At 48.1% G+C, this 26,560-nt stretch overlaps 2 protein-coding genes across 7 annotated transcripts in view; one reads left to right on the forward strand and one right to left on the reverse strand.

Moving 5' to 3' along the window:
• Positions 1-13,862, forward strand: part of stx8 (syntaxin 8) — a 32,380-nt gene extending 18,518 nt beyond the window's left edge. The window contains exons 7-9 of one of the 3 annotated variants that reach the window (XR_003411440.3): positions 351-452; positions 752-867; positions 3,903-6,950. Coding sequence is in view for 2 of the 3 variants with exons in the window: in XM_027021941.3 (XP_026877742.1) it covers positions 351-452; positions 3,903-3,967 (167 nt within the window). In the remaining variant the exon portion in view is untranslated. Of the gene's footprint in view, positions 1-350; positions 453-751; positions 868-3,902; positions 6,951-13,703 lie in introns of those variants that run through there. The other 2 variants (XM_081710683.1, XM_027021941.3) reach the window with 2 other exon arrangements.
• The window catches only part of ntn1a (netrin 1a), a 47,921-nt gene continuing 28,159 nt past the window's right edge, over positions 6,799-26,560 (reverse strand). For all 4 annotated transcript variants that reach the window (XM_027021940.3, XM_027021938.3, XM_027021937.3 and 1 more), the window contains 5 exons: positions 23,986-24,174; positions 16,684-16,833; positions 14,677-14,730; positions 9,911-9,985; positions 6,799-7,596 (listed from right to left, as the gene is read on the reverse strand). In XM_027021940.3, coding sequence (XP_026877741.2) covers positions 7,268-7,596; positions 9,911-9,985; positions 14,677-14,730; positions 16,684-16,833; positions 23,986-24,174 — 797 coding nt within the window. In that variant the 3' untranslated portion in view covers positions 6,799-7,267. The remainder of the gene's footprint in view (positions 7,597-9,910; positions 9,986-14,676; positions 14,731-16,683; positions 16,834-23,985; positions 24,175-26,560) is intronic.

Below are 26,560 nucleotides of genomic sequence, written 5' to 3' on the forward strand. Positions count from 1 at the left end.
TGGAGCCGGGATGCAGCACATACAGTGGAACGTGTGAGTGTGTGTGTGTGTGTGCTCTTATTAAAGACACCCTGTGGAAGTAACACGAGGGCTGAAGTGCTTTTGCACATTGCCTGCTGCTTTATTCTGACAGTCCCCGCCACCATCCCCCACATTCTTACTGTGCTTTATTGCTTTCCTAACTGCTGAGACCCTGAAACAATGACAGAAGGATGCGTAGTGCATCTGAGGAACAGGTCAGCAGTTTCCAGCCTTGAGGGGTCCCACGCTGGATAAACGCCACACCGCTGGCAGCCTCCCCTCTTACAGCTCAACTCTTACGCTGCTTCCTGCTTTTGTTTCCTCCCCAGAGGTCATTGACGACATCACTCAGCTGGTGGACAAAACGGACGGCCGGATCCGCAACGAGACACAAAGGGTCAAACTAGTGGAGACCAAATCGGCTTCCTGTGGTAAGTTTGTGGGCGTGGCCTGCATGAGCCCCGCCCCTGTTTTAAACCACTTCTCACTCCCATCTTGATCAAACGAGTCCAGGACAGAAGCATCACGGAATCCAGCTAAAATCCAAACTCGACCCTAATGCAGCCCTAATGCTTCCTTTTGTCTGCGGCGTGGAAGCTGACCGCCTCAGATCACAGATCCTCGTAACTCACGGCTGCTGTCTAGAGCACGTGTCTTACTTCCTCTCGCAAGCTGCTTTTACATTAGCGCGATCAGGGATGACATCATAACTAAGCCCCTCCCTCTCCAGCCGCTGGGTCCGAGGCTCTGTGACAGCGGCCCGTGCGTCAGAGCCGCTCTGCCCCTCCTCCCTGGGCGTGGCCAGAGGTGGCGGAGGCCCAGCGCCGTTCGGGTGGATTTGTGGAGGTGATGTGTGTTCTGATGTTCGTTCTCTCTCTCTCTCTCTCTCTCTCTCTCTCTCTCTCTGCTTATGAGCATTTCATTTCCAATCCATATGTGGAGTTATGGCTCAACTTGTGCTGTCCTACTGAACACCTGTGGCCCTGTAAGTGCGTCTGTTTGGAGGGTAAATGCAGGGACCGCATTTCCTGAGTGCTGGACCCTCACAGTGGGTTTGTGCGTCTGGATTGTAGGCACCATTATTTGTAGGCACCATGATTTGTCAATGAAATCACTTCAAAGGAAGCCATACCGGTCAGAATGAGTCTCTGATCCGATCCAGCTCTGTATTTGTAATGGGAGTGATCTGTGTGGTTTGGGAGTCGGTGGGGGGGGGGGGTATTGGTGTTGGAGCTGGAGTTGTGTTCCAGAACCCTGGCTAACTGCCCTCAGCGGGTGGAGGGCCCTGTTTGCCTACCAAACTCCATAGTGCATCACCAGGGAGATGAAGGTGTAGTTGTGTTGAGAGAGGACAGCTAACTTCATCCGTAATTCCGCCCTCTCGGCCCCGTGGCTCGGGTAGGGGTGTGGCGGGGGAGGGGTTGTTTGCTGATCCCAGATGGATGAACAAAGTTTCTCCCTCCCTCTCTGTCCGAGTGTTGCGTCTCTAGCTTTTAACACCTCTCCGTCCCCGTGTGTTCTGTGTGGGAGGGATGGGGGTGGGGGGAGGACAGATGAATGGAAACATTCCTCCTTTTCGCCTGTATGCCACCTCTTGTTTCTCCTGCTCTTTCAGCTGCCACTCGCTGCCTCTCCTCAACCTCCACGCACCTTGACTTTGTTTGACACCTGTCTTTGTCTCGTGGAAAGAAAGAATTAAAAATATAACATGCCAGAAACTGTTTTGCGGTTCTCTTTCGCTTTTTCTACTGCGCGCACACACACACACACACACACACACACACACACACACACACACACACACACACACACAGAGTTCATGCCTTTCTCCTGCTTATTTTCCACTGCTTTTTTTGCTGATGTTTTTAATGTGTGATCAGGGTTACATGATCCTGCTCCACACAGCTCCAGTGGACGTCCTCTGGTGTCCTCCCCAGGCAGGAGGCGGGCGGCCTTCTTCGCCTGACCGACGGGCCAGGACTCACGGCTCGGGAGGTGGAATGCGTCCTGTGTGGGTACCTCTGCCTTGTCCTGGGGGGGGGGTCCGGCAGTTGACCAGCAGCCGTGAGCCCCAGATAGATGGCAGACAGCCAGGTGTTTTGCAGGAGACGAGGACCTGAGACTGGCACCATCCTTCCTTAATCATCTCAGTAAGAATGCAGCGTAGTACTGAAATAACTCTGCTGGGCTGGGGTTGGTCCCAGAGTGCTGTCTGGATCACATCACAACGCTGGCCCTCGGTCTCCCACTCCGGGAAGACGCCTTCCCAGGTTTTACTGGATGTGAGTTTTTCACGGTTTCACGGCCCTGTTTCTTTTTGGTGGTGGGGATTTATCTTTGTCCCTCATGTGCTTTGTCTAGTAAAGAGTTTCACCCGTAACTTTTACCGACTCTGCCAGGCCCTGTGCGCCCTCCGTTCTCCTCTGATGACCTATCTCTTCTTGGCGGGAGCTTGCACCATTTTTCCACCCAATCTATCCCATTTTCCGGAGGTGGGAATTCTGCTCTCCTGCCTCTGCCTGAACACCCCCCCCCCCCCCGCCCCCCGGCAGTGGCATCTCACCCCCCGAGCTTTGCAGGATTTGGCGGCAGTGATGACTGGGTCCCTATTTCGCGCCGACACGCCAACGGAGCCCCAGCCAACACGAGTCCAGTGATTAGAGCGACGTAAAGCAGGGGTTGGGAGAGTTACCGCGCACCAGCCTGGCCAGAGCGAAGAAGGGAGCACTCATGCCAAGCCTCTGGCGTCTGATTGCTGGAGATAAGAAGGTTTTGAAGCGAGATGCGGTGGTTTGATGACAGAAAGGTGTGGGCATTTTGAAAATGGACACAGCAGACTGGTAATGGTGGTGTCCTGTGTGAGGAGGATTTTGCATGTATCCTTACGCAAATCATTTGATGGCATCAACAACTTTATAAGCAAAGGGTTTGTGGATCGCTGCTGGATAGTTCACAAACGTGATGCAGTTACACACAGTAAATCAGAATGCCTGTGAACTGTGCGTGTGACTCACAGGAGATGAGGCATCCTTCTATCATTCTATTCACACCTTCCAGGAATTTCAGAGAGGAGTTCCCCCCCACCACCACCCTCGTGTGGATGTGAAACAGCTGCAGACAGCGAGCGACGCCAAGCTTCTTTTACCCATTCTGACCAGCAGCTCGCTAAATGAGAGGCAGATGCTTAGCAGAAAACGCTTTCCCATTGTCGTGCACGCGCTGGAGTTTTGTTCCCGAGATGTGGACCGTTAGACCGGAGCTTTCCTGAGAGCACTCGTTTGACCCCGGCATTCCTTCGTCCGCTCTGACAGGACTCTGAGGAAAGTGAAAGGATTTCTTTATCTCCGCTTGCGATAAATAGAGCTGTGTCACTGACGCCTGGCACAATAGAGTGATGCTAATTCAGGATCAGAATTTACTCAAACACAAATAAGGCACAATAATATGCACAGATATTGCATAATAGAAGTTGGAGAACAGAATATCCATGTTGGAATTTGCTCTGAAGTTCAATGCGGTGGTCTCTTTCTCGTCTGGAGTAATCGGTTCAACTTGCTGCTTTGAAATGTTAAAACCGCTTTGATCTGCACTTGAAGGATCAGACCTCCTCTGTTGAGTGGTTGTAATGCAGGATACCCTGACGCTAAAGGGCAAAGCTCGTCTCCGTGACGGGCACGGCCGCTGGGGTACTTACCCACAAGCCCTGCAGATCACATTATGGACTCTGACGGGCTTTTGTGATGAGCTGCGCACCGAAGTGCTGCCAAGGAAAGTCTGGGGAATTACTACACAGCCATGTGGATTCACACTGTGTGTGTGTGTGTGTGTGTGGGTGTGTGTGTGTGTGGGTGGGTGTGTGCGTGTGTGTGTGTTTTAAACAGGTATGCTGGTAGTGATCGTGCTCCTGCTTATAGCCATCGTGGTGGTGGCCTCTTGGCCTACCTAATAAAGTGCCCCGCGTGTCCTGCCCGAACGCTGAGCACAGGTGCTACAGCTCCGAGGGAGAAGGGGTGAGACACCTCCCACCCCCCCCCGTTCTGTTCTATAACTTCTGGATGGTACTGCTGTGCTGTCTTTTTAAAAATAAACATTAAGCCAAGAAGTGAACTTGCATTTAAAAACACAAGAATATCATGCACCTGTAATTTCTGCCTGTTTTTTCCTTAATGTCTTGGGAAAACATTGTTATGTTTGAGAAACAGAACTGTTTGGAATATCACGTTTGTCCCCCCCATATGAAACGCATGAGTGGGGGAGCAGTGACTTCAGCAGGGATGTGGGGAACCTTGCGCCCCACTAACCGCGCGCCCCTCCGGCCGCTGTCGGCATGTCTCGTCAGGCCTCCTCTACTGTAGTCGTGTTTTGCACTTTCATGTATCTGAAGTTGTTGTATTATGTTATCAGAAGGATTCCAGCTAACTGTCGTTACAGGAGAATCAGCTGGAGTGTTAGTTGACTCTTCTGATCACTGGACTTTATGGTTACTCAACTCTAATAAATGTGTTTTCATCAGCTTCCTCTGATCTTTGATATATAACTAAATTAATGGTGTGTCCCTACGATCAGGAGCTGTTAATTTTTAACTGGCTGTTTTTTGTTTTTTTTCTTTTGTTTGTAAAAAATTTAATTGTTTACAATTGGGAAACAATTGATTAAAAAAAATAAAAGAAATGTGAAAAGAAATTAAATTTTGATCATTTAAAGGAGATCATTCAGATTAATTTATGAAGTCGATAGTAGTGACATAGAAGGATTTTATTAAACTGAGTGCTGAACTGAGCTGGGACCAGATCACTGTTCAGTAGTTCCTCTTCCTCTCTGGTTTTTAATCACAACCATCTAAACAACCACAAACAAACAAAAAATAAAAAATAAAAAAAGACATTAACAAAATCCACAATGTCTTGTCATTAAATATTTTCATATATAATAACCATAATATATTAGTATGCGGATTTATATTTGCCACAGCTAAATTTACAATTTCATAGTAGGAACCAAAAGCAGTGTTCTGTTTGGACAGGTCTGATAGTCACGTCAAATACGGTATCCATGTTTTCACTGCTTAAGATAAAAAAAATTAAAAAGTAAGAAGAAAAAAACGTAAATTTACATCATAACGATATTGTATAGTAACAAAAACTGGGCAGATTGATTTATACTGACATATAGTGCCAAAAATGGATACATTTACAAAGTGGTATCTATGAACATTATTATGTAGAAACTAACGTGAAACTGTGTCATGTGTGTAACTACATGTATGTCATCTATGATTCAATCAACACAATCTGCAAGTAAGTGAGCAGGACGCAGACGTACAGACGATGAACACTGAGCACTGAACCGTTCACGCAGTTTCACTCATCAGGAGTAAACACGTCAGGGTGGTTTACTTTCCATCCCGTAGCACGCGCGTGTGTGTGTGTGTGCTCGCTGCCGGAGCTGATGCACTCTGGGATCTGTGGTTGATTCCCCTACGATAAAAAAAGCAATTGGGCTCAGTATCATTTTTTTCTCTTTTCTTTTTCACAGTTATACTGAGAATTTTTTTATTTAAATTTTTTTTTCTCAAGCTATATATATGAGCTGCATGGGGGTCAGTGGCCTCATAAGACACTGAGGTGTTTTTGTTGGGGGGTATTTTTTTGTTAGTTTTTTTTACACCTCTTACTACAAATTCTTACTAGTACATTAACTGACATTAAAGAAAATATTTCTTTCTAAATACTGTTTCACACAAAATCCTACCTGGGCACATACTGCTGTGACTGCCAAACTCTTTCGCATTCAGAAAAGGCCATTTTATGTTGGTCTTGTGTTTCCTCTACTTTAGCTGAAGGGTTTGTCTTTGTGTCTGGGCTGCACAGACCTGGGTGAACCTCAGCATTACACACAAACACAGCGTGGTGTTCAACGGTTTCATTGAAAGACAAAAGTAGAATTCGTTGTGCATGGTAGTAATCTGAGGTTTCTGTCATTTGATGTTTTTAAATGCTAAAACTAATACACACACTCTTTTTGTGTATGCATCCTTGCTTAGAAGCTGGGCAGACAAAATGAAATATAATTTTATCATTACATACGTTTGGTAACTACTTAAATAGCTAATGAAAATACACTAAATTGTATTTTCTCCTTGTTTAACTAATACAGACTAAATAAAATTCTGAATGTCCCACCATATGTGTTGATAACGCTGGAGTGTGGACCATAGACTTGTCCTGAAACATGATTTAACACCTGTTTGAAGAATTATTTACTGGAAAGGACACATTGTTAGCAAATGAGTATTAACTGTTTTATTTGTGTGTGTCATGATCTACTGTTTAAAAATGTGAACGATGGAATAAATTCAAAATGAAGAAGACTTAAATACTTGCACTGAAAATGTAAATCTCTGCTTTTATGGTTTTCTGCATTAATGAAAAAGTTCATTTTTATTTTCTTTTTTAGATTTTTTTTGTAAGTGGCCTTGTGTGTAAGATAATCAAACCACTATGTTTTTGTATTATATAGCAGCACCAGCTTTCAGATCTCTGTGGAATTATTAGTCATATAATGAACATGCATGTTCTACACTGTTGTCCACACTTAACATGAGTCATGTTAATAGTGTTAATATCTGCCAGCAAAACCTTTGCGTTCAGGTCTGTTGTCAAATGACGCGTACTTTAAGCATTAAATCCCAAATCCATGTTACAATTTGTGTATTTGCCTAAAAACAGAACATCTAAGAAGCACGTTTTGGAAAGAAATCACCACAGATACACGTACTGGAAAAATCTGGGAAAATGTGCCTTGTTTACTTTTAAGCAATGACTCCTCTTTTGTCTAATAAAGTCCAAATATCCAGAGAAATGGGTGATATCGTAACAAACAAAAAAGGCTTAAGAGTAGATAAAAAATAAAATGTCCTTGTGTTTTTATGGAGTGCCTTCAGAGCCTTTTTTGGCAGTCTGTGCATTTTAATTCTGAATGAATATATATTTATATGAATATGAACTCGGTGCAAACTTGCCAAATCCAGATAAACAGACCTTGATGGAAATTAATAAGAAATAAAAACGGCAAGGTAAGCTCCTTCACAACAGTTTTCGTTTAAAGAGAAAACGTTCTCTTCATCCCTCCATTCCGGAGAGCAACGCTCCGTATCAGTCTTGTCTCAGCCCCTTCCCTCTTTCTTCTTGGCTCCTGGATTCCTCCATCCAGGTTGCAATGGCAGACTTTTCCGCCCTCCTGTTCCCTATGCCTTTTTGCATTTGCCTTTCTTCTCGCGCTGCTGGAACTTCCGGAGTCGCCGGGCCCACGTGTCTCGCCACTGGATCACCAGGCTGGCCTTGTCTGCCACCATCCCGCCCTGGCCAGGCGAGTCCTCGTCGTTACCCAGGAGAAGGTACTTCTTGCCAGTTTTGATCTTGGGACACTTGCAGCCTATGTCCTTGGCCCTCACCCACAGCAGCTGGTCTCCGCGGCGGATGCGGTTCTCGCCTTGCTTGTAGACGGAGATGATGTTGACGGTGAATTTCCACCATTCTCCAGCCTTATCCGACTTGAGGATGTGGACCTGGACAGCTGGGAGGTTCAGAGACATGGAAAAGAGATGTCGGATGATGGAATTCAGTTTTATTTATAGAGCTTTTTATGATGGATATCACAAGGCAGCTTTACAGTAACCCAGGTCTGGACCCCAAGGGCAATGGGGGTTAGGAAAACTCCCTGAAATGGCACGAAGATGAAACCATGACAAGAGTTGAATTAGTGGGATTTTATTAAATCAGAGATGACTAGCAGCTAGTGGGACATTTGATATTTGATTAGAGCTAATGAACTTCATCAAACTGTGACCGGTGTGTCTTTCACACACGGGTAAATAAAAGGGCTTTATCTGACCCATCCATTTGCTTCCCATCTTGTTAAAGATCAGATATTCGCAGTTGCTGCTGCACTGAGACTGTTCAAATGCATTGAAACAAGCACTATGTTTTCCTATTGTGTACTATAGTGTACAACAGGCTGCAGCAATGGGAAGTTGCTTAAATGTCTCCTAAATGACTAAATCATTTGACTAAAGAGTCAGGAACATAGGAGACTGCAGTTTCTACTAAGGAATGCCCAATATGAGGATACGTTATTTATATAGGGTACAGACGAGAGGTGGGTGTGTCATCAACAAGGATGACCCTTAACCTCTCATTGGATGAGATTTCTGGCCGTATCTGTGTTGTTCTTAGCAGGGCCTCAGAGAGGCGCCTCAGAGCGCGCCTTCAGCTAACTGCTCTCATCCAAGAAAGTGGCCAGTTTCTCTTTATCAGCGACATTTGTGTAGACACAGTCGAAAAAACTTGGGAGATGAAGTGAGGCGTTCCTCACAAAAGGCCAGACAGAAAACAGGGCAATCAGAGGCACCGTGAACCCGTAACTAAAACTTTACACTGGAGTTGATCAAACTGCATACGTTTATGCATCACTTTGTTAGGATTTCCTCTGGCTCCGCATGTTAGCGCAGCATTACTGTATTCCCGCCCCGCCCTTCGCCGCAGCGCTAACGGAGAGGTCACAGCTGTGTCCCGGCTCGCTGTGCTGCAGCTATGGGAACGTGCCGACCAATCGCAGGAACCTTAGGTGCCTGCATCCTGAAGCTCCTCGCCCAGCACGGTGGTGTCCCCTCGCGCTGTTAGCACACAAAGCCCCCCTGACGGAGCAGGAGCCAAGGGAAAGTGGATTAGAGTTTGTCCTTAGAAACGGGGGGGGCTCGTCCGCGACGATCCACAGTTACCCCCCTAAGTCGGGCGACCGCCGACTTATTCAGAATTGAGAGGCACCGTAAGCTGGCCTGGCGGGGTTTGCATGAAACAGCTCAGCGGACTGAAGGTAATGGCTTTCTCTCTACAGTACAAGTTTTAGAGAGATCAGGACCCATGCAGAGATGAACCTATAGGAGGGAGGCGGGCTGGTGGCTCTGGCCTGCTGGGGTCCCTGTTACTGTGGACAGGGCACGTGCCAGGGGCCCCTTAAATGCTCAGGCGCTACCCACTCCTGCTGCTCTCCCCCACACTGGACCTACTACCCCAGAGCTGCAGCACCAGGACCCTGAGAAGAACTTCCGTCGCTCATATTAGCAATTTAGCTTCTCAGCGGGCAAAGTAGGTGCAATAAACCTCTAACTCAAGACGAGACAAAGTATATATGCACTAAATGCATAGAACCCACCATATAATTAAAATCATTTAGCATATTTTATCCTATATTACATATTTGGTATATGTTAGCAGTTGCTTTCATGTAGACCAGCACAACATTTTTGTTTTCTTAAGTATATTAAATGTGTTAAACATATAGTGACATATACACCAAGCAGTCAGTGCGCTGTAAGAATGGACTGGCTGTCATTAAACCTGCTAAGCTCTTTAAGTTCCTCTGTGTCGCGCTTGGCTGATGAAACAGCTTCACCTCAGAGGGTGAGCCGAGCGGCACATCTGTTCCATTCAGAGAATAGAGAATGCCTGCTGGTCTCAGGAACGTCGCCGGCGTTCCCAGTCTCCCCTTAATGAGGCCCTGCCTGAGTTCTCTGCTCCCTTCTGTCTGTCACACCGCCTTGCCCTGATCCGCTTTGGGCTTAGATACCTGCTGGGCTGTCCGTCAGCGCAGCCGCCTCCCCTAAGCCTCGCACCATTGCCCTTTCTTCCGGTTTGATCTTCTGACTTTCTTCTTGAAAGCCCCTGAGTAAGCCATCATCACAATGGAGGAAGGCAAAGGTTCCCTGGAGAATCGCTGTCCTCAACTTTACATGGAGAATATAGACGTAGCAGAGGGCTACAGAGGGTTTAGAGCTGTCTGCTAGCACTGTGTGTGTGTGTGTGTGTGTGTGTGTGTGTGTTGCACGTACCATAATCTTTCTTGCAGTACTTCTTCATGTTGATCTTCAGCTTTCCTTTAGATGCTTTGCAGTAGGAATCGCAGTCTGTTAGAGAGAGAGAGGGCGAGAGAGAGATAGAGAGAGAGGGAAAGAGAGTGTGTGCGTGTCACAGGGCAAGAAAACAGGCGAGTTCAAATGAAAAACGAGAAGACAGTGTGTGACGAAAACAGAGACACTTCCTCACACAGACCCTGTGTCTGGGAGCCATGCTACACACACCCATCTGCCCTCCTCAGTGGGTCCCTAATTGAGCAGAGAGTCCCGCGTCCTTTAGCGAGGCAGCACACAAAAGGCCTTGCGCTCTGCTCTCTGGACGTCTCCAGCCTGCCTTGCTCTGACGCAAGACCTCTGGGACCAACAGCATCCTAACCACCCATCCGGGTTTTTTTTTGGAATTTTTTTGCGCCATGCTAATTTCTCACCCCGCACCCCTGCTGTCAAATCGCTATTATGGGACCCGTGAAGGCCTGCGGGTCAACACCTCCCCCTCCTACCCTGCGACCTCTCTCCTCCGACCCTGAAGGCTATCTCAACCTTTGGCATTTATTGGTTCAGCACCCAGGGAGGTGACCGGGTGTGCAGTGGAGGGGTAGTGCGTGCAACACAATAGGAGTCCAGGGAGAAAATTAGCAGCCTGTGAAGTGTTAAAAAAGGAAAATAATGATCACCGGCTTCTAAACACAACAAGCATCTCATAAAAGGGGTTGTGTGGTATAGTGCCTAATGGATCAGGTGTCAGAGCCAGTTTAAGCACCTCTGGTGTCTTGCTACAGAGCCCAAGTAATACCCATACCAAACCCCACTAACCCATTCATAAAGACGACTGAACTTTTTGGGATCAACCTCGCTGTGCCAGAAAGACAAGGGGCTGCTAATAGCTAGCATGTGTGTCACCCCCCTTCTGCCCAACCCCCTCTCAAACAGCTTCTATTTACAACATTTGAAACAAGTGTGATCTGGGATTTTTTTTTTTCCTGTTTCATTCCCGCCCTCCCACACTTTGACATGCTCGCTCTCTCTTCTTCTAGATGGATGGAGCAGTGTTGGGGGTGGTGTTCTTTGGGGTTTGTGGGGGGGGGGGTCCTTTCAGCTTGTCTGCGTGTGAACAAACCGCATTGTGCTGGCGAGACCCTCAGTCTTGGCCTGCTTTTCTCTTTCTTTTCGAGTCCCTTTTCTTGCCATCTGAAAGAGGTCGCCCCGACAACGGCCAGACGAGAAAAAATGCAGAAGAGGAGTAGCTCTGTGGGATGGGGGTGTGGACAGACCCAGGGGGAGGGTCAGGGGCTCCCACAAACAGCGAATCAGCAGGGACATGAATACAGTACGTTAGAAATGGAGACTGAAGAGACACACTGAGTGAAATTGAAGCGTACGCGTAGCGGCAGAATTATTTGCATCTCAATAGGTTGCTATGGAGACGGTGGCTTTTGTTTTCACGTAGCCCCCATTTAACGGCATCGTGATACTCTTCTTTGATTGGCTTTCAGTTCTCGCTAGCAAGTCCGCAAGGCCAAGCAGGGCACGCGAAGGCTGGCACTGGGCCGCTCGGAGCGCCCCGCGGGTTGGACATATGTAGCGCCTGTGCTGCCTCACCGCTTGGCGGGAGGCGGGGTTGGGGGCAGGGTTAGCTCGATCGCCTGCTGCGGCTGTCTCACGGAAGTCCATCACCTTAATGTCTGTTTGTCAGGGATGAAGAGCTTTTGAGATGGAGTTGAGTCCTGCCGGCACGAGAGGCTGCGGGACGGCCCCTGCACTGGACACGTCCTCTCCCCGGCCCTACTTTTCAGGACCTCGAGGACGGAGCGACCTTTGTCCCGGGTAAGCGTGGGTGATTCAGCACTACCTTGTTCTCCGTCAGCGTTTCACAGACAAGCGCCGACACCCTTTCCTGCAGGGCCTCACTGGCCAGAACCAGACAAACACACAGCCAGCCAGGCAGGGTTCCGGAGTCCAAAGGAACTTCGCAATGACCCCGGGTCTGTTTTCAATGGTCCTCAATTTCAGCAGGCATTGTGTGTCCCCCCTAACCACTGATCTGGGGACTGTAACAACGAGGTGTGAAAGAGCGCCCGGGGGAAGGCTTTCTGTTCGCACAATGAGACTGATTGAGAAACAAATTGCTGCAAATAAAGCATGTAATTAGATTATAGCCAGAGCCCCCAGCTCCCGCTGGAGAGCTGGAACACTGCCAAACTGGACCACGCCTCCTCTTCCCCCGCTCTCTCGCTCGTCCTCATCTCTCCATCTTTCTCGCTCTCCTTTTCCAATCGCAGACGGAATTCGGGGCAGGAAGAGGGCGGCTGGATCCAGTTTTGCTTTCGGGACTTGCAGGGTTTGTTTTGGTCTTGGGCAGGGAGGACAAAATCTTCATTACAGTGCACACAAGGCCCGTCTTGTCCCGGGCTCATTTACACTGTGATACACGTGTCCAAACTGCACATTAACAAGAGAGTTTCTCATGTTAAACGCAACCCCAGCGCCGTGCTGGTCTGTGCTTCTAACATAAACAACTATTTAGTAAAACGCTGGCAAAAAAAAGTCACGTATCATTGCTACCCATTCATTTGCCATTTTCTGAAGAACACTCTGTTTTCTAGTGTTTTCCGGAATGTGTGTGTGTGTGTGTGTGTGTGTGTGTGTGTGTGTGTGTGTGTGTGTTTGTGAGTGTGTGTGAGTGTGTGTGTGAGTGTGTGTGTGTGTGTGTCTGATGGGGGTCTGGGTGTAGAGGCTACAATCACCATCTTCCTCTATGTTTTGTCTAAGCTGAGCAGTTGAAGCTTCCTCTCATGCTTTGCCTGTCACCACCTGTCCGTTCCTAAGTGCTAAAGACAAATTAATATCCCTCTATCCTTCCCTCCCTCACTCTCTCTCTCTTTCTGCCTCCATCTCTCTCCACTTTTTCTTACCTCATCACTAGCTCATGCAGGCACCTGCTCCACAAATTGTACGTCTTCTCTCTCTCTCTCTCTCTCTCTCTCTCTCTCTCTCTCTCTCTCTCTCTCTCTCTCTCTCGCCTTCATTTGTCTCTTCTTTTTCGTTTCTTTCGTTCATTTCATCCTTCCCTTTTTCTCCTACCTAAGTCGTGGACTGTAGAGGATGGGCAGAGTGGGTAGATGCCTTGATAAGTGGCCACATCTGTTTGCAGTCACCGGCTGGGTGAGCTCACGTCTTTCTCGCGTCCTTCCCACGTCCTTCCCGCGGCCTGCTCCGCCGGGGGGTGAGCCGCAAGCAGGGAGATCTACACGTTCCCATCGTGGGAAGCTTGGGTGGTCCTCAGGTCCATTCTGATGGAGACACCCAGGCATGTGTGGGAGTGCGTTCACACCACCGTCCCCCACGCTTGATTTGGAATGTCGGTGTTGCCGTGGAAGGTTGCCCTCTACGCCGCATGGACCAATCATTCTCTGAGAGACGCGGCTCCACTCTGCCTTGTTCAGTTATGGCGTCTTTTGGAAAACAACTGCAGTAACTGGACTCTTATTTTCTAGTTATACAAATGGTTGTTTTAAACTAATGACTGTAATTTCCTGATGCACCCTGTAATACTTGTAAAGCTCAATTTAAGATCCACAGATTTAATGTCACTTTGAAAACATCGTGATGGTCCTTTGTAAATGAAAACTCTTTCTTCTCTTTCACTCCCTCACGCTCTCTCTCTCTCTCTCTCTCTCTCTCTCTCTCTCTCTCTTCCTCTCCCCGTTTGTCTGGGTGTTTATGTGGGTTGAACACGTCCCTTCTGCACTATCATTGATGGACTATGAAGGAAAGACACACAGAGGGTAGCAGAAGCATCCAGTACACCCTGAGCGCCACTCAGAGAGCGTTGAGAAAAGCCGAAGGAATAAAGGGGAAGGAGACACTGCAGGGAGAACAAAACCAACGCCTGCACAAGCAAGACTTCTGAAGAAGGACAAAATGGAGATCGCTGGGGGTCCTAAGAGTGAGAGAAGGAGGGTAGAAGGTTGCTAGGAGAGGAGAGGGGAGGGGTTAGGGGGTCGGGGGTCTTAGCGGCTCTGCTGTCAATCTTATCTGTCAGTGGAGCATTAGGACCCGCGATAGTCCGCGAACAGCTGCAGCGATTTTCCGCAAACCAGGATTCCGCCATCCGTGAGAATGATGAACATTTCTTCAGCGAAGCATTTTTTTCCCCGCATGGACAAAACCAAAACATGTTCATTCATTCCAGATTTCCCTTTTTTTATGATAAATAAACTTCTGGTAAATAAGTCACGTGATCAAGACTCCCTCGGCTGGGTAATAAAGTAAAAGTTGGGCAACATATTTGTGTGCATGCAGGGACCGTTTGAATATTTAAAGATGCTAAGAATAATTTGGCAAACCCTGGAAGTAAATTCCAAATGCTGGAAATTATATATTCCATGTTCTGGAAAACTACTCTAGGAAGATATTTTACCAAAAACAAAGTTCCACAATTCCACTTCCAGATTATGGAGGGAGGGCTAAATCTAATTTGTGGGATCATGAAATGAACTGGAACACGCCACAGGGCGCGAGCTCTTTAACCGCCCACTGTGAGCCGCTTAAATGAATTAATTGGAGTCAGAGTTAAAGATTAAAGGAGCGGGCGCTGCAAGGCATGGCTAATCGATTCAGAGTTTGGGAAGGATGGATCAAAAAATAAGCAAATAAGGCTCCAGAACGCGCGTGCGAGAGACGCATCGAGGCGCGAGCTCAACGTTAGCGAGAGCGTGCGAAGGTAAAAGAAAAACACTCACCTGCGGGTTCCTCCGGCGTGCTCGCGGTGGTCGTCGCCGGGGCAACCGGGATTTCTGTGGCCGAGAGGGATGCAGATAGTTAGCGGATGATCTGGAGCGCAGGTAAGAATCTCATGTAGAGGTGAATACAGTAAAGTGAACGCAGAGCTAAGCGGGGTTATGCTTACTTTTGTTTTCATACTATACAGCACATACGATATTGCTAATAGACTTTTAAAAAAAAAAATTGAAATAAATTATTTAAGTTAAATAAATGTAAAATATAAAATGTAATAAATCTGAAATTAAATAAATGTAATTATTATTGTTGTTGATATTATTATTTACATTTATATATCTCAGTGATATATATATATATATATATATATATATATATATATATATATATATATAATCACTGAGATATATAAATGTATATATATATAAATATATATATAAAATTAGCTTTTACAGTCACTCACACGCCGATGAGTATTTATTTTATTCATTATGTATTTTTATATTTTTTTATAGGTTATATAAATGAGTCTTATATGACCAGTTCCATGTATTTATGTGTCCTGACAGGTTGGATGTTTAGAAAAACGATGTAAAATTGCTGCACGTGGAACACCTCCGTTTGCTTAAGCCGCTAAAGTTTTTATTCTTCCGCTTTCCGTTTGTCTTTTAAACTTTTACATTACATTACATTTAACACGGCCGCACGCCGGCAGTGAGTTTAACAGATAAATGACTGATAAACGGAAATAATTCACGTGGAATGCATGGGATAGACAACAGGACTGGACTGAGCCTGAGGTGAGGAAAGGCCTTTAGCGGGATAGCAGGGGCTTTGTACACGCTGAAAGGGGTCCTTGAAGGGAGAGGCGAAAGACAACAGTACCAACACTGACTCAGCAACACGCATGAAACATGCGTGAAGCCCTGGCGTTTCTGCCGGGCAAAGCCCACCTCCTGTTTAACACTGCCTAAGGTTTCCATTTGTATATAATGACTGTAAATCTTACTGGCAGTCTAATTAGAGCGTGGTATTAAGTTTCCTGTCATTTTCACGCCAGCTTTTTCATAAGATGCAAGTTCAGTTCTGTACATTTCCACAAAGAGGATTCAATACAGGTAAGGTAAAGGGGCTTGATCTATGCCCAAGCCTGGCCCAGTCCACGTTCCTGTGCTAATAAAACAGAAACATATTACTCCGCAATTATGAGGGAAATGAAATACTTTTAATTAAAGCACAAGGATGTCTGTTATTCCGAGTTTCACACATTCATGCATATTTTCCCAGGAAAGGAACGCTATCATATTCCAGTGACTTCACAGTTTTAATTGAGCTCATTGTGCTCTCTGCCGGGACGAGCTCCGGGGTGACCGGTTTCACTTCCAGCTCCGTTTGAGTTGTTACATTGACAAAAGCACCAGCTTAAACATTTGGTTGCAGAGCTGCTTCCAAACCAGCTGTTTTCATGGCATTGGCATGTCGCTGGCATTACGTTTGGAACTGGTGAGGCAGGATCTGCCCGGCTGTCTTTTATTAGAGCCACACAAAGCCCCTTCACATCTGCACGTGTGTCATTAGCTGTCTGTCATGGAACTTTGATTGATGAAGAGCACTGCGCTCACAGAGGTGTTGTGCTTTGGGACACGCGGTCCTGTGGGGAAACGCTCAGAACGTGTGCCTGTGTGTGTACCACGCACTGTGTGTGTAAATGTGTGCCTGTGTGTGTACCACGCACTGTGTGTGTAAATGTGTGCCTGTGTGTGTACCACGCACTGTGTGTGTAAATGTGTGCCTGTGTGTGTACCACGCACTGTGTGTGTAAATGTGTGCCTGTGTGTGTACCACGCACTGTGTGTGTAAATGTGTGCCTGTGTGTGTACCACGCACTGTGTGTGTAAATGTGTGCCTGTGTGTGTACCACGCACTGTGTGTGTAAATGTGTGCCTGTGCATGTACTGTGCGTTATTTTGGTGTGCCAGCTCGTGGTGGTTGAGAGGGAGGCCGCATACTTATACAGGGAGCGATGGGGGAGCGACTCTGCTGGTATCCCTTGGCACAGCGGTTGCAGGTGATACCGGTCACGCCGTCTTTACACGGGCATTGGCCTGTGGTCTGGTTACACGTTTTGCCCGCTGCTCCCACGGGATGGCAATCGCACGCTGTGAGGAACAGGAGACAAGAAGTGAGAGGACACACACACACATCCACAGTACATCCAGAAGTGCAGGTGAGCTGTAGAGAGAGTAGAGCTGGGAACCTGGAGGTGGTGGAAGCAGCAGAGCGTGTGTGTGCGTTTGCGTGTGCGTGTGCGCGTTTGCGTGTGCGTGTGTGCGTGTGCGCGTGTGCGTGCGTATATTTTGGCAAGCATGCATACATTTTTTCAAACATTTATTTAAACATTTAATACAAACAATTACGTTAAACAGCTTTGGTTTCTTTCTCTGACTGCAGCAAAAAGTCACAATAGTCACTATAGTAAAAGCCTTTGAAGTTAAATTTTTAAACAAACAACAGATAAATAGTCTGTTGGCACTAAGGTCTTCTAATAATGTTAAGTGCGTACCAGGTCCCTGAACTGAGAGAAACACCTGCTCTGGTTGTTTAATCTCAGAACTGCAACTTTGTGATTTTAAAAACCAAGTGTTTTTTGGCAGTCACCGATATTTATACACAATGTTCAGATAATATTGCTTCTGAAATCATTCAGCAAAAGTCCAGACTGTAAGAACAGCCATAGAAGAACATTGCTGCAGCCTGATTGGAGCATTTGTGCTGCAAAACCATGATCGTGATTGGCTGTTTCATAATTTTTCCTGTAGACCTTTGTGCTGATGCCAGTAGGAGGCTGTGGGGTTTCCTCTGTGTATGGGAGGTCTGACTCTGCCACATGCACTCTGCTCCTCTCCTCTCACACTCTCTACTGCCTTCTGGAAACTTCTTTCAAGTGAGCTTTGGCTTTGTGTTTGCCCACTGTGGGTGGTTACATAAAAGTTATTCCAGAAATATTTCATATTAGTGTCTCCCTCCCTTACATTCCCGTGTGGATGTTTATGACCAAGTCCTAAACTTTAAGTAAGGACGTGGAGGGTATTGTGCTGAGGGGTTTTACCGTTTCCCTGACAGCTTTGCTCAGTCTAGGAAAGAGTTTCTCATGTCTGAGACAGAGCTCCAGTTTCCCTCTTATCTTGACAGGAGGAAGTGCTTTGTTCTTCCTTATCAGTGCCAGACCAGTCAAGAGGTTGGAGTTAAGGAGCTGCTAAACCTTATGTAGCAATTAGCATCCAATCTTGTCAATCTGTAACTTTCCCTAAAGTCACTGCGTCTGATCAGGGATCCTGAAGGCTTACGCAAGGCTTTCTTGCTGTGGTAAATTTAAGGACAGGAACCCTGGAACCTGTGGAGGGATTCGGCCTGGAGGAGGGGCCGGGGGTATCAGGGGCAGCACCTGTCCAATAACTGTCCGAACGTGACCTGTGTGACGAACGTGACGTGTTGTGCCAGTGGGCAAATGGGGGTTGCACATGGCCACCAGGTGAGACGCTCACAAATCCTTCAGTTCCTGCTGTCTGATAAATGCCTGCGGGGAGAGCTGAAGTGGCTGACCACTTAGCCATGAAGTGCCGGCGCTCCTCACGAAGACTGAGAGGAGATATGGATCTCTCTCAGGCCCCTTCTGCTCTCATGCCTCTCATTCCAGGAACTCCTTTGGCCCTCTGAAACCCGACTGGAGGTGTTTTAACTGGGTCACGTAGGGGCCGGCCGAACCTAAGGTTCCTGGAGCTACGAAGAGCAGAGCCGAAATGTCTCCCTGCTCCCAGAGGGGGGCAGACGTCAGCTGAAACCAGGCACAGAGGGAGTTTGTGGCGTTAAAAACAAGAACGGGCGAACTCAACCGAAAGCGGAAAACCGTGAGCAGCCGACTGGACGGGTGGAATCCATTTCAAAGAGATTCGTTCGCAGTGACTTCATGGCAGCAGAGCAAAAAATGGGAGAAGTTGAAGCCTGCCAGTCCGTTGAACAGAAAGCTGGCGTTTGAAGTTCAAACTCCTCTCCCCTGTTAAAAATCTTCCACTGGGAGCCAGAAGTACGTCTGATGCTCGGCTAGGGAGGGACCAGAGCAGTGTGAGTTGCGCCGTGCAGTGATTAGGCTTCACACTGTCCCTCAGACATGTCTGAAGATAATAAAAAGGACATGCTAGCAGACTCCTGCTGTCTGTCAGCTCTTAAGTAGGGTATCGAAGGTTGCTTCTGCAAGGCACTGTGGCAGGTTTCCGACAAGGCAGTGAAATGCTGTTGGTGGAGACCGTAGCTCAGTGATAGCTAACAATAACAGAGCAACCGGACCCCTCTGGGAAGTGTAAGCTAGTATGCAGTTTTATACTTTACATGCTGACCTCATTTAAACTAGGAGCACTAATGAAACACTGATTAATGAGAAAAGGGACGTAATGTATACAAATGTTTGGAGCTCCCAGAAGAAGTGGTTATTGGCGCCACGTTGTCCATTTGCGCAGTGACCGTGCAAGACAGACATAGACGGACCCTCGGGTAGGCCAGCGATTGACACATGACTTACACAACCACACACGGTCACATCAAAGCAAAGCAGAAATTCACTTTAGCCGTTTTCTTTGCTGAACAATTGGCAATCTGCGCTGAACGTCAAGGGCTGTTGGAGAGAGGAGGGGAAAACACAACTTTACGTGGTATTACAGTGTTGAGTGAGAGAGCCAAGGGTCTTCACTAACTAAAGGCACACACTGGGTTCAAACAGAACACAACGTCATTGTCTAGCAATATATATATACGTGTGTGTGTGTGTGTGTGTGTGTGTGTGTGTACTTATTTATTCAGGGAACTTGCAGAGAGGGATGCAGATACAGACAGAAGGAACAAAAAAAGGTCTACTACACAAGGTTTCCTTTCCAAAATTGTCCTGTTTCTTTGGCAACTTTTGTACTACACTGCAATTTTCACCACCTCTGTCCTTGTCTGTATCTCTGACTACAGCACACTGCAGTTACTCTGTGGAATTTCCTGGGAAAAAAGCGCATTTTGGACTGAAGTCCTTCATCAGCTGTGCACACATATACATTTATACATATGGAAAACTCTAAATTTCAGTTTTAACAACCCACCAAAAAGGGCTACCCAGGTGTAGCGTAGCAAACGCCTCACAGACCAGACACTTCTGATATTAGTGCAACAATACCAGCATTCAAACTAAACGAGATTTACTGAATTAAATCTGTTTGAAAACAGCCTTTCACATCTTTAGGCTGAAGAGGCCTGACCAGACCAGACCAGAATGAGCTGATCTAAGTGATGTGCACATCACAGACCAGAACAAGACGCACTTCCGCGAGGCCCGTGGCGCGTGTTTACAGCGGCATTTATTAGGCCGACGCTACTAATCGGACGAGGCTAGAAACCCGTGGCAGGCTGCAGCTGAGCCTCATGGGGAAGCCCTGCGCTCTGGACGTTTTGCTTTCGTTTGCTGACAGACGTGGGACATGGAGAGCAAGCATCTGCAGAGTCCGCGGTGTAAAGAAGTCACGGGGTGAAGGGGGGGGGTTTCCTCCCGATATAAATAGCAGCCCAGCCTGATCGTCGTCAGCTGAGAACCACGCATGTCGGCGCGAGAGCTCAACTAGAATTGAACACGTGGTGTGTACGTTTCATGCCTGCTGTTCGGTTCTGAGGGGGGGTATTCATCCATAATCTAAATCAGTTATAGAAAGTTTTGTCAAGGAAAGGTGGCCGATCTCACTTAAAGTTACCTGTCGCCTTCTGCTAAAGCACTAAACTCTCTTGGACGTGAGCATGCGCTAATGTAACTGGACACTGGCTTGTGCCTTGGACACTGTTTGCTTGTAGTTGCCGTGTGTGCCTGACCTCTGGCAAATTTCAGGATTACACTGAATAAAACATTTTAGGTAAGCTGGCCTGGCATAAATGATGATGAAATGTGTTTATGTAGCCTGTTTAACTGAATCTGTACTGAAGAGCAGAGAGAGGGACTAGGTTAACATAACAGTAGGTATATATATATATATACACACATCAGGGTAGGAAGGCTCCATTTCATTCCTTATGTCACCCCTAGAGAAACATCACTGTTTACGACGCTTTACCGATAGCAGTACGAGAATTCAGTGATAAACCCGTCTAAACTAAGGGCTGCGTAGTTACACACGCTGTGCCTTGTGCAGGCCAAGCGTGTGGTAAACTGAAACGTGGACCTCGCCACAGGCCTCGCGACAAACATTACGAGAGGAGGAGGGTGGCTGAGGGGTGTGAAGATGGGAGCGCCTGAGAGAGGGAGGGAGGGAGAGGGAGAGAGAGGGAGGGTCCCAGCGCCGCGCGCCGAAGCACTAAACCTCGGCCAGAACTCCGCAGCGCCAAGCAAACATCAGACCCGCGTTCTCCACGCATGACCCGGGGCAGTTGTTCCACTCCGTTATATCCGCGCGTATATCACTGACCTTGACAGGGGGTCGAATGTGCTTCTCGTTCTCTGCAGCACATTCCCACTGCCCGGGAAATCCTCCCTGGCTTTGGCACCAGCGCTCCGAGAAGCACGAGGGCTGATTAAGATCTCAGAGCAAAGCAAACGGTTTTAATAACACGAAAGAGATCTGGGAATCACCAGGGATCTGTGGATTATGAGTCCTGATTTTAATTGCATTAACCAAAAAGAAAAAAAAGAAAAAGTGAGAATGGTCTCATTTGGTGGTGTTGTTTTGGGATTTTTTTGTAAAACATACTTTGAGCTAATATTAAGAAACTTCTGTTAAGGTTTGTTTAATTTTTTTAACATCATTAATGAAAATTCTAGAGACGTTCTTGGTTGTCCCTCGGTTGTACCTTTGTGTTGTATGTTGTGTGTCATGTGCTGTGATGTCAGACGTATGTTGTTGTGTTGTGGCTGGGTATGGGTGTGACACCCAGCACTGAAACGGCTCTTTTGGGTTAGCCGACTCCTCGTGCCCCAGTGAACCCCACCTCCACTATACCACCCCAACCCCCACCACACCACCCCACCCCCACTATACCACCCCAACCCCCACCACACCACCCCACCCCCACCACACCACCCCACCCCCACTATACCACCCCAACCCCCACCACACCACCCCACCCCCACTATACCACCCCAACCCCCACCACACCACCCCACCCCCACTATACCACCCCAACCCCCACCACACCACCCCACCTCCATTATACCACCCCAACCCCCACCACACCACCCCACCCCCACTATACCACCCCAACCCCCACCACACCACCCCACCCCCACTATACCACCCCAATCCCAACTGCACCACCACCCCGGGCAAGAGCAACAGGATGCTGAGAGGATTGAGCCACCAGAGAGACGTGTCCGAGCACACAGAGAAGTCCTCCGTGCGAGGAGAGCCTGTGTCAGGGTCTGCTCCCCTGTGATGGATGTCTGTTTGCATTCCAGACAGACGGGAGAGTCCAGCGGGAACGTCGACACAGTTTAACGTCAGCGTGGACTTCCACAGAAAAGACACGTTGGCCTTTCCTGTACAGAATATATGTATACTGAGGGTAATCTGTATATGAGGGTACGGAATTAATCTATATATGAGGGTACGGAAGGTGTTTGAAACTGTTTTGAGAACAAAATGAATAACTACACCTGGACATTCTGTAAACCCTCAGTTAAAACTCTCTGGTAACCTAAATGGCTGGGTGGATCTCTGTATGTACACTGACAGACAAACCGTGATGTACCGCCCTGCTGAGGCCCAGGGAAGGCTGAGCTCTTGGATGCGTGGGCTGCAGGCTGGGAAAATAAACAGCATGCCCTCTGCTTTACAGCCCCAGGATCTCACACTGAGCAAACACACACACACACACACATTCAACCTGCCATTTTGATGGATGGACTTATTTATTTATCTATTTATCTGTTTGGCCAAACAGGGTCTTGGGCTTTCAGCAGTGGGCTAATGTCTTCCCCAGCGCTGGAGGCAGGGTGCAGGGACTCCCTGAGGAGAGCAGTGAGGAGAGATTCCCTGCCTGGGGGGTGAGGGGACATTAGATGACAGGAGCCCATCTGTTCTTTCTCTCTCTCTTTCCTCCCTTCTTTCCTGTACTGTCTTTTTCCCAGATCATGTTAGCAGTTGTGGTAAGTGTACAGGTAAGAGCGGCGAGGCAGGTGCCCACACACCTTCAGGGTTCCACACTCTCTCCCTTAAACACTCTCCCTTACACACTCTTCCTTAAACACTCTCCCTTACACACTCTCCCTTAAACACTCTCCCTTACATACACTCTCCCTTAAACACTCTCCCTTAAGCACTCTCCCTTAGACACTCTCTCTTACACACACTCACTCTTACTGTCTGTCTATGTTACTCGCTCCCTTATAGTCTCTCTTTCACTCTCTCTCTATTTTATTCACTCTCTCTCTCTATCTCTCTCCCTTCCTCTCTGTCCTTCCATCACTCTCCTCCCCCACCGTGGGTTCCTCCCCCTCTGAGCTGGATCTGAGCTCAGTTCACACCTCTGCTCTGTTTGTTTGCCTTTTCCTGTCAGCTCCCCCCCCCCAAATGAATCCGAATAACTCTGTGTCAGAAAGATATAACTCTGTGCCCGCCCCCCTCTCTGCTGGCCCTGAGCAGGATGTTGATGGAACCCCATGGGGTGGGGTGGGGTGGGGTGGGGTGGGGTAGGTGGGGGGTAACAGCCCCGGAATGCAGCCGTTCTGTCCCTGCAGCAGCTGGCGAGGGTTAACGAGTTTCAGTCACCTGATACTGTCGATAAGACCAACGGACGACACCGTGGATGGATGCGTTTACAGCGTGAGCCCATAGGGGCGGGGCTGGGATATGTCGTGCGTTATGTTGTGTGTTATCTTGTGCATGTTCTCCCACTCTCACATGACATTGCGAGAGACACAAACAGAAACAGAAGCACATGGCTGTCCTTGTTAGTGTAGTGGCTGGTATCTCTGGCTCTCACAGAGAAGACTGGGGTTTGATTCCCTGGGGGGGAGACTTGCTACATTAAGTGTGCTGTAGACAAACCGCTGACTTGGTGACCCTTTTTAGCTCAGTGGTTAAGGTACTTGTAATTGGAAGGTTGCTGGTTCAAGCCCCACCACTGCCTCTGTTGAGCCCCTGAGCGAGGCCCTTAACCCTCAATTACTCAAGTTGTACTCACTCATAATTGTAAGTCACTTTGGATAAAAGCATCAGCTAAATGCCGTAAAAGTGAATGCGTAAGGAGAGCTGGGCGGAGCCTGTATCTGGGGGCGGGGCATTGGGCCTTCGTACCTTTGCAGGCCTTCCTGTGGGAGATGGGCTTGGACAGGTCTCGGAAGTAGCCCTCCTTACAGTAGTGGCAGTGGCGTCCGGCCGTGTTGTGGCGACAGTTCAGGCAAACGCCGCCTCCGTTCCTCCCAGACAGCTTGTACAGCTCCATGTTGAAGCGACAACGTCGGGCGTGCAGGTTACAGTTACATGCTGCAGGAACACACACACACACAGTCACTTAAACTATATTCAGTATATTACGTTATATATTACAGGGCGTTTTTGGTTCTACTCCAAACATAAGTTTTATTATTGCTCAGAAGCAAACTTCTAGGCTCTGTAGGCTAAGGTAAAGCTGAGATAACAGAAGTGGAAATCTTAGCCATTAAGCAGACATTCTCCAGGCGTCCCCCACTGCTACCTAGCAGGCTGCGGGGGCTCTGCTCCTGATAATGAGGTGGCGTGGGGCGTTGGATCTTGCTGGAGTCCCGTGAGCAGAATGTTCAGGCCATGCTGGCACTTCCCTGCTAATCAAGGCGACTGCCAGCAACTAGCGTAATTAGCCTGCCATGTTTATTTATGACTTGTTTTGTGTGTAGACACGCTCTTATTTGCTAAGTCTCGCTGCACCTCCCCCGCTCATAAATTATTAAACCGTCCATCAGTCAGAGGCACACACACCGCCAGCACAGACCACAACCACACACAGCACTGGTCAGAGGCACACACACCGCCACCACAGACCACAACCGCAGATCGCACTGATCAAAGGCACAGACCTCGCTGGCCAAAGCACTCCTAGCGCTGAGCACAGCGTGTACAGCAAGCTATTTATGAACAATGGACGATGGCTGTTATAATCTGGCAGAAGTTATTCGTAGATTACAGCTGCTCGGGGTCGGTCAAGAGGTGTTAGGAATGTTACAGAGGAGAAGTCCCAGCTACGGTTTCCCCGCGGAGGAGGAGAGCCTGGCCTACAGTTCCTGCTCCTGCTGTAAAAACGGTCAAATGCCATGCCGTGTAATCGGGCACGACGTCAGAAGCGATTGTGTGGGAATGACACCGGGCGTTCTAACCTTGCAAACGTGTAACAGCGACTGTCCAGGTGCGGGACTGCAGGTGGGAAACGGGAGCGGAAGGAAAGACATTTTCATTGCCGGCTCGGGCGTCACTTTACCGTCACGGAGACGCGCATGGACGGGTCACGCCGGGACAGTGGTCGGCGTACAACTTTCTGGCAAGGTTCTGATCCACCGAGCCAGAAAGGGCGGGCAGCTTCAGGAAGAGCCCGTGGGATCAGGGTTGCCATATCCTCCTAAAGCTTGCACGGAAAGGTTCCCAGCATTGCAGGCCGTGTGCAGGGCAGCGTAGCTGTGAGGGGGGGGGAGCCGCATGCCGAGAACTGTGGGTACTAAGCTGCTCACAAGCGTTTGCCCGACTCTCCTGAGAAACTGATCTCTCCTTCCCCTCCAGCTATGGATTACTGACAACCGCTAATCAGACCCTGCTGTACACACTGCCTCAGGCTGTATCTCTCACAGACTGGATGGATGGATGGGTGGATGGATGGATGGATAGACAGACAGACAGATAGACTTCTTGATGGTAATTAAAATGTATGTATGTGCTGAAACCAAATGTTTTCACAGACTCCGAAGAAAAGCCAACCACAGCAGAGAGGCAGCGAGGAGAGCGCTCAACTTTTACCCAAAATTCTGTTCTTCTCGGAGTTACTGCTGCATGCTCGTGACTTGGTTCGGCTTCAGATTGGGAAAGTTGCGCTACAGGAATGCTCCACTCTTCCAACATCTGCACTGACCACCCCCCCCCCCCCCCAGCGTGGAATTCTGAGCATCAGCGCGTTAAGCCATCGTATATACGAGCTGGTAATGCCAAAGATGTTTCTATTCAACCACAACGACACCCAAAATCCGGCCCAAACATACACACGCGCGCGCGCGCACACACACACATACACACACACACACACTAACACACACACACACACTAATACGGGCAGCAGGAAACAGGCACAGCTGTTTCAATGAAGTGCTGTTTTCCTCACAAATGGGATTGTTGTGATAAGGCCCTGTCCAAGTGAGATACACACACACACACACACACACACACACTTGTCTCACACCTGTCCTTTGGTGGGCTTGCAGGATTCAGGGTGGTTGCCTCTCAAAGGGAGAAAATACAAAGGCTTGTGTGTTATGTTAGGTCTGCCCTTGACTATTGACACACTAACCTTACACACTGTAAACACACACACACACACACACACACACACACACACACACACAGTGCGGTGAAACACACACACATTCATTCACTTCTCTCCAGACAGAAGGTGGTTAGGGTTATGGGATTACGGGGATTGTTATGACCATGATCTCACCCGTCTCACATACACCATATTCCCTCATGTTCTCACATCTCTGATTTGCTTTCAGAGCCTCTTGCTTATCTGTCCAGATGATCTTCACCATGGCAACACATACGTGGTTGAAAAGTTGCTATATGTAACAGGGCAAAGAATGGCAGAAGCTGTGTGAAGTGTTTGAAAAGCTCCCTGCTATAGGGGCACTTCCAA

This window comes from Electrophorus electricus, chromosome 3, assembly GCF_041902795.1.
Source record: "Electrophorus electricus isolate QZ-2024a chromosome 3, ASM4190279v1, whole genome shotgun sequence".
Classification (NCBI taxonomy): Eukaryota; Metazoa; Chordata; class Actinopteri; order Gymnotiformes; family Gymnotidae; genus Electrophorus; species Electrophorus electricus.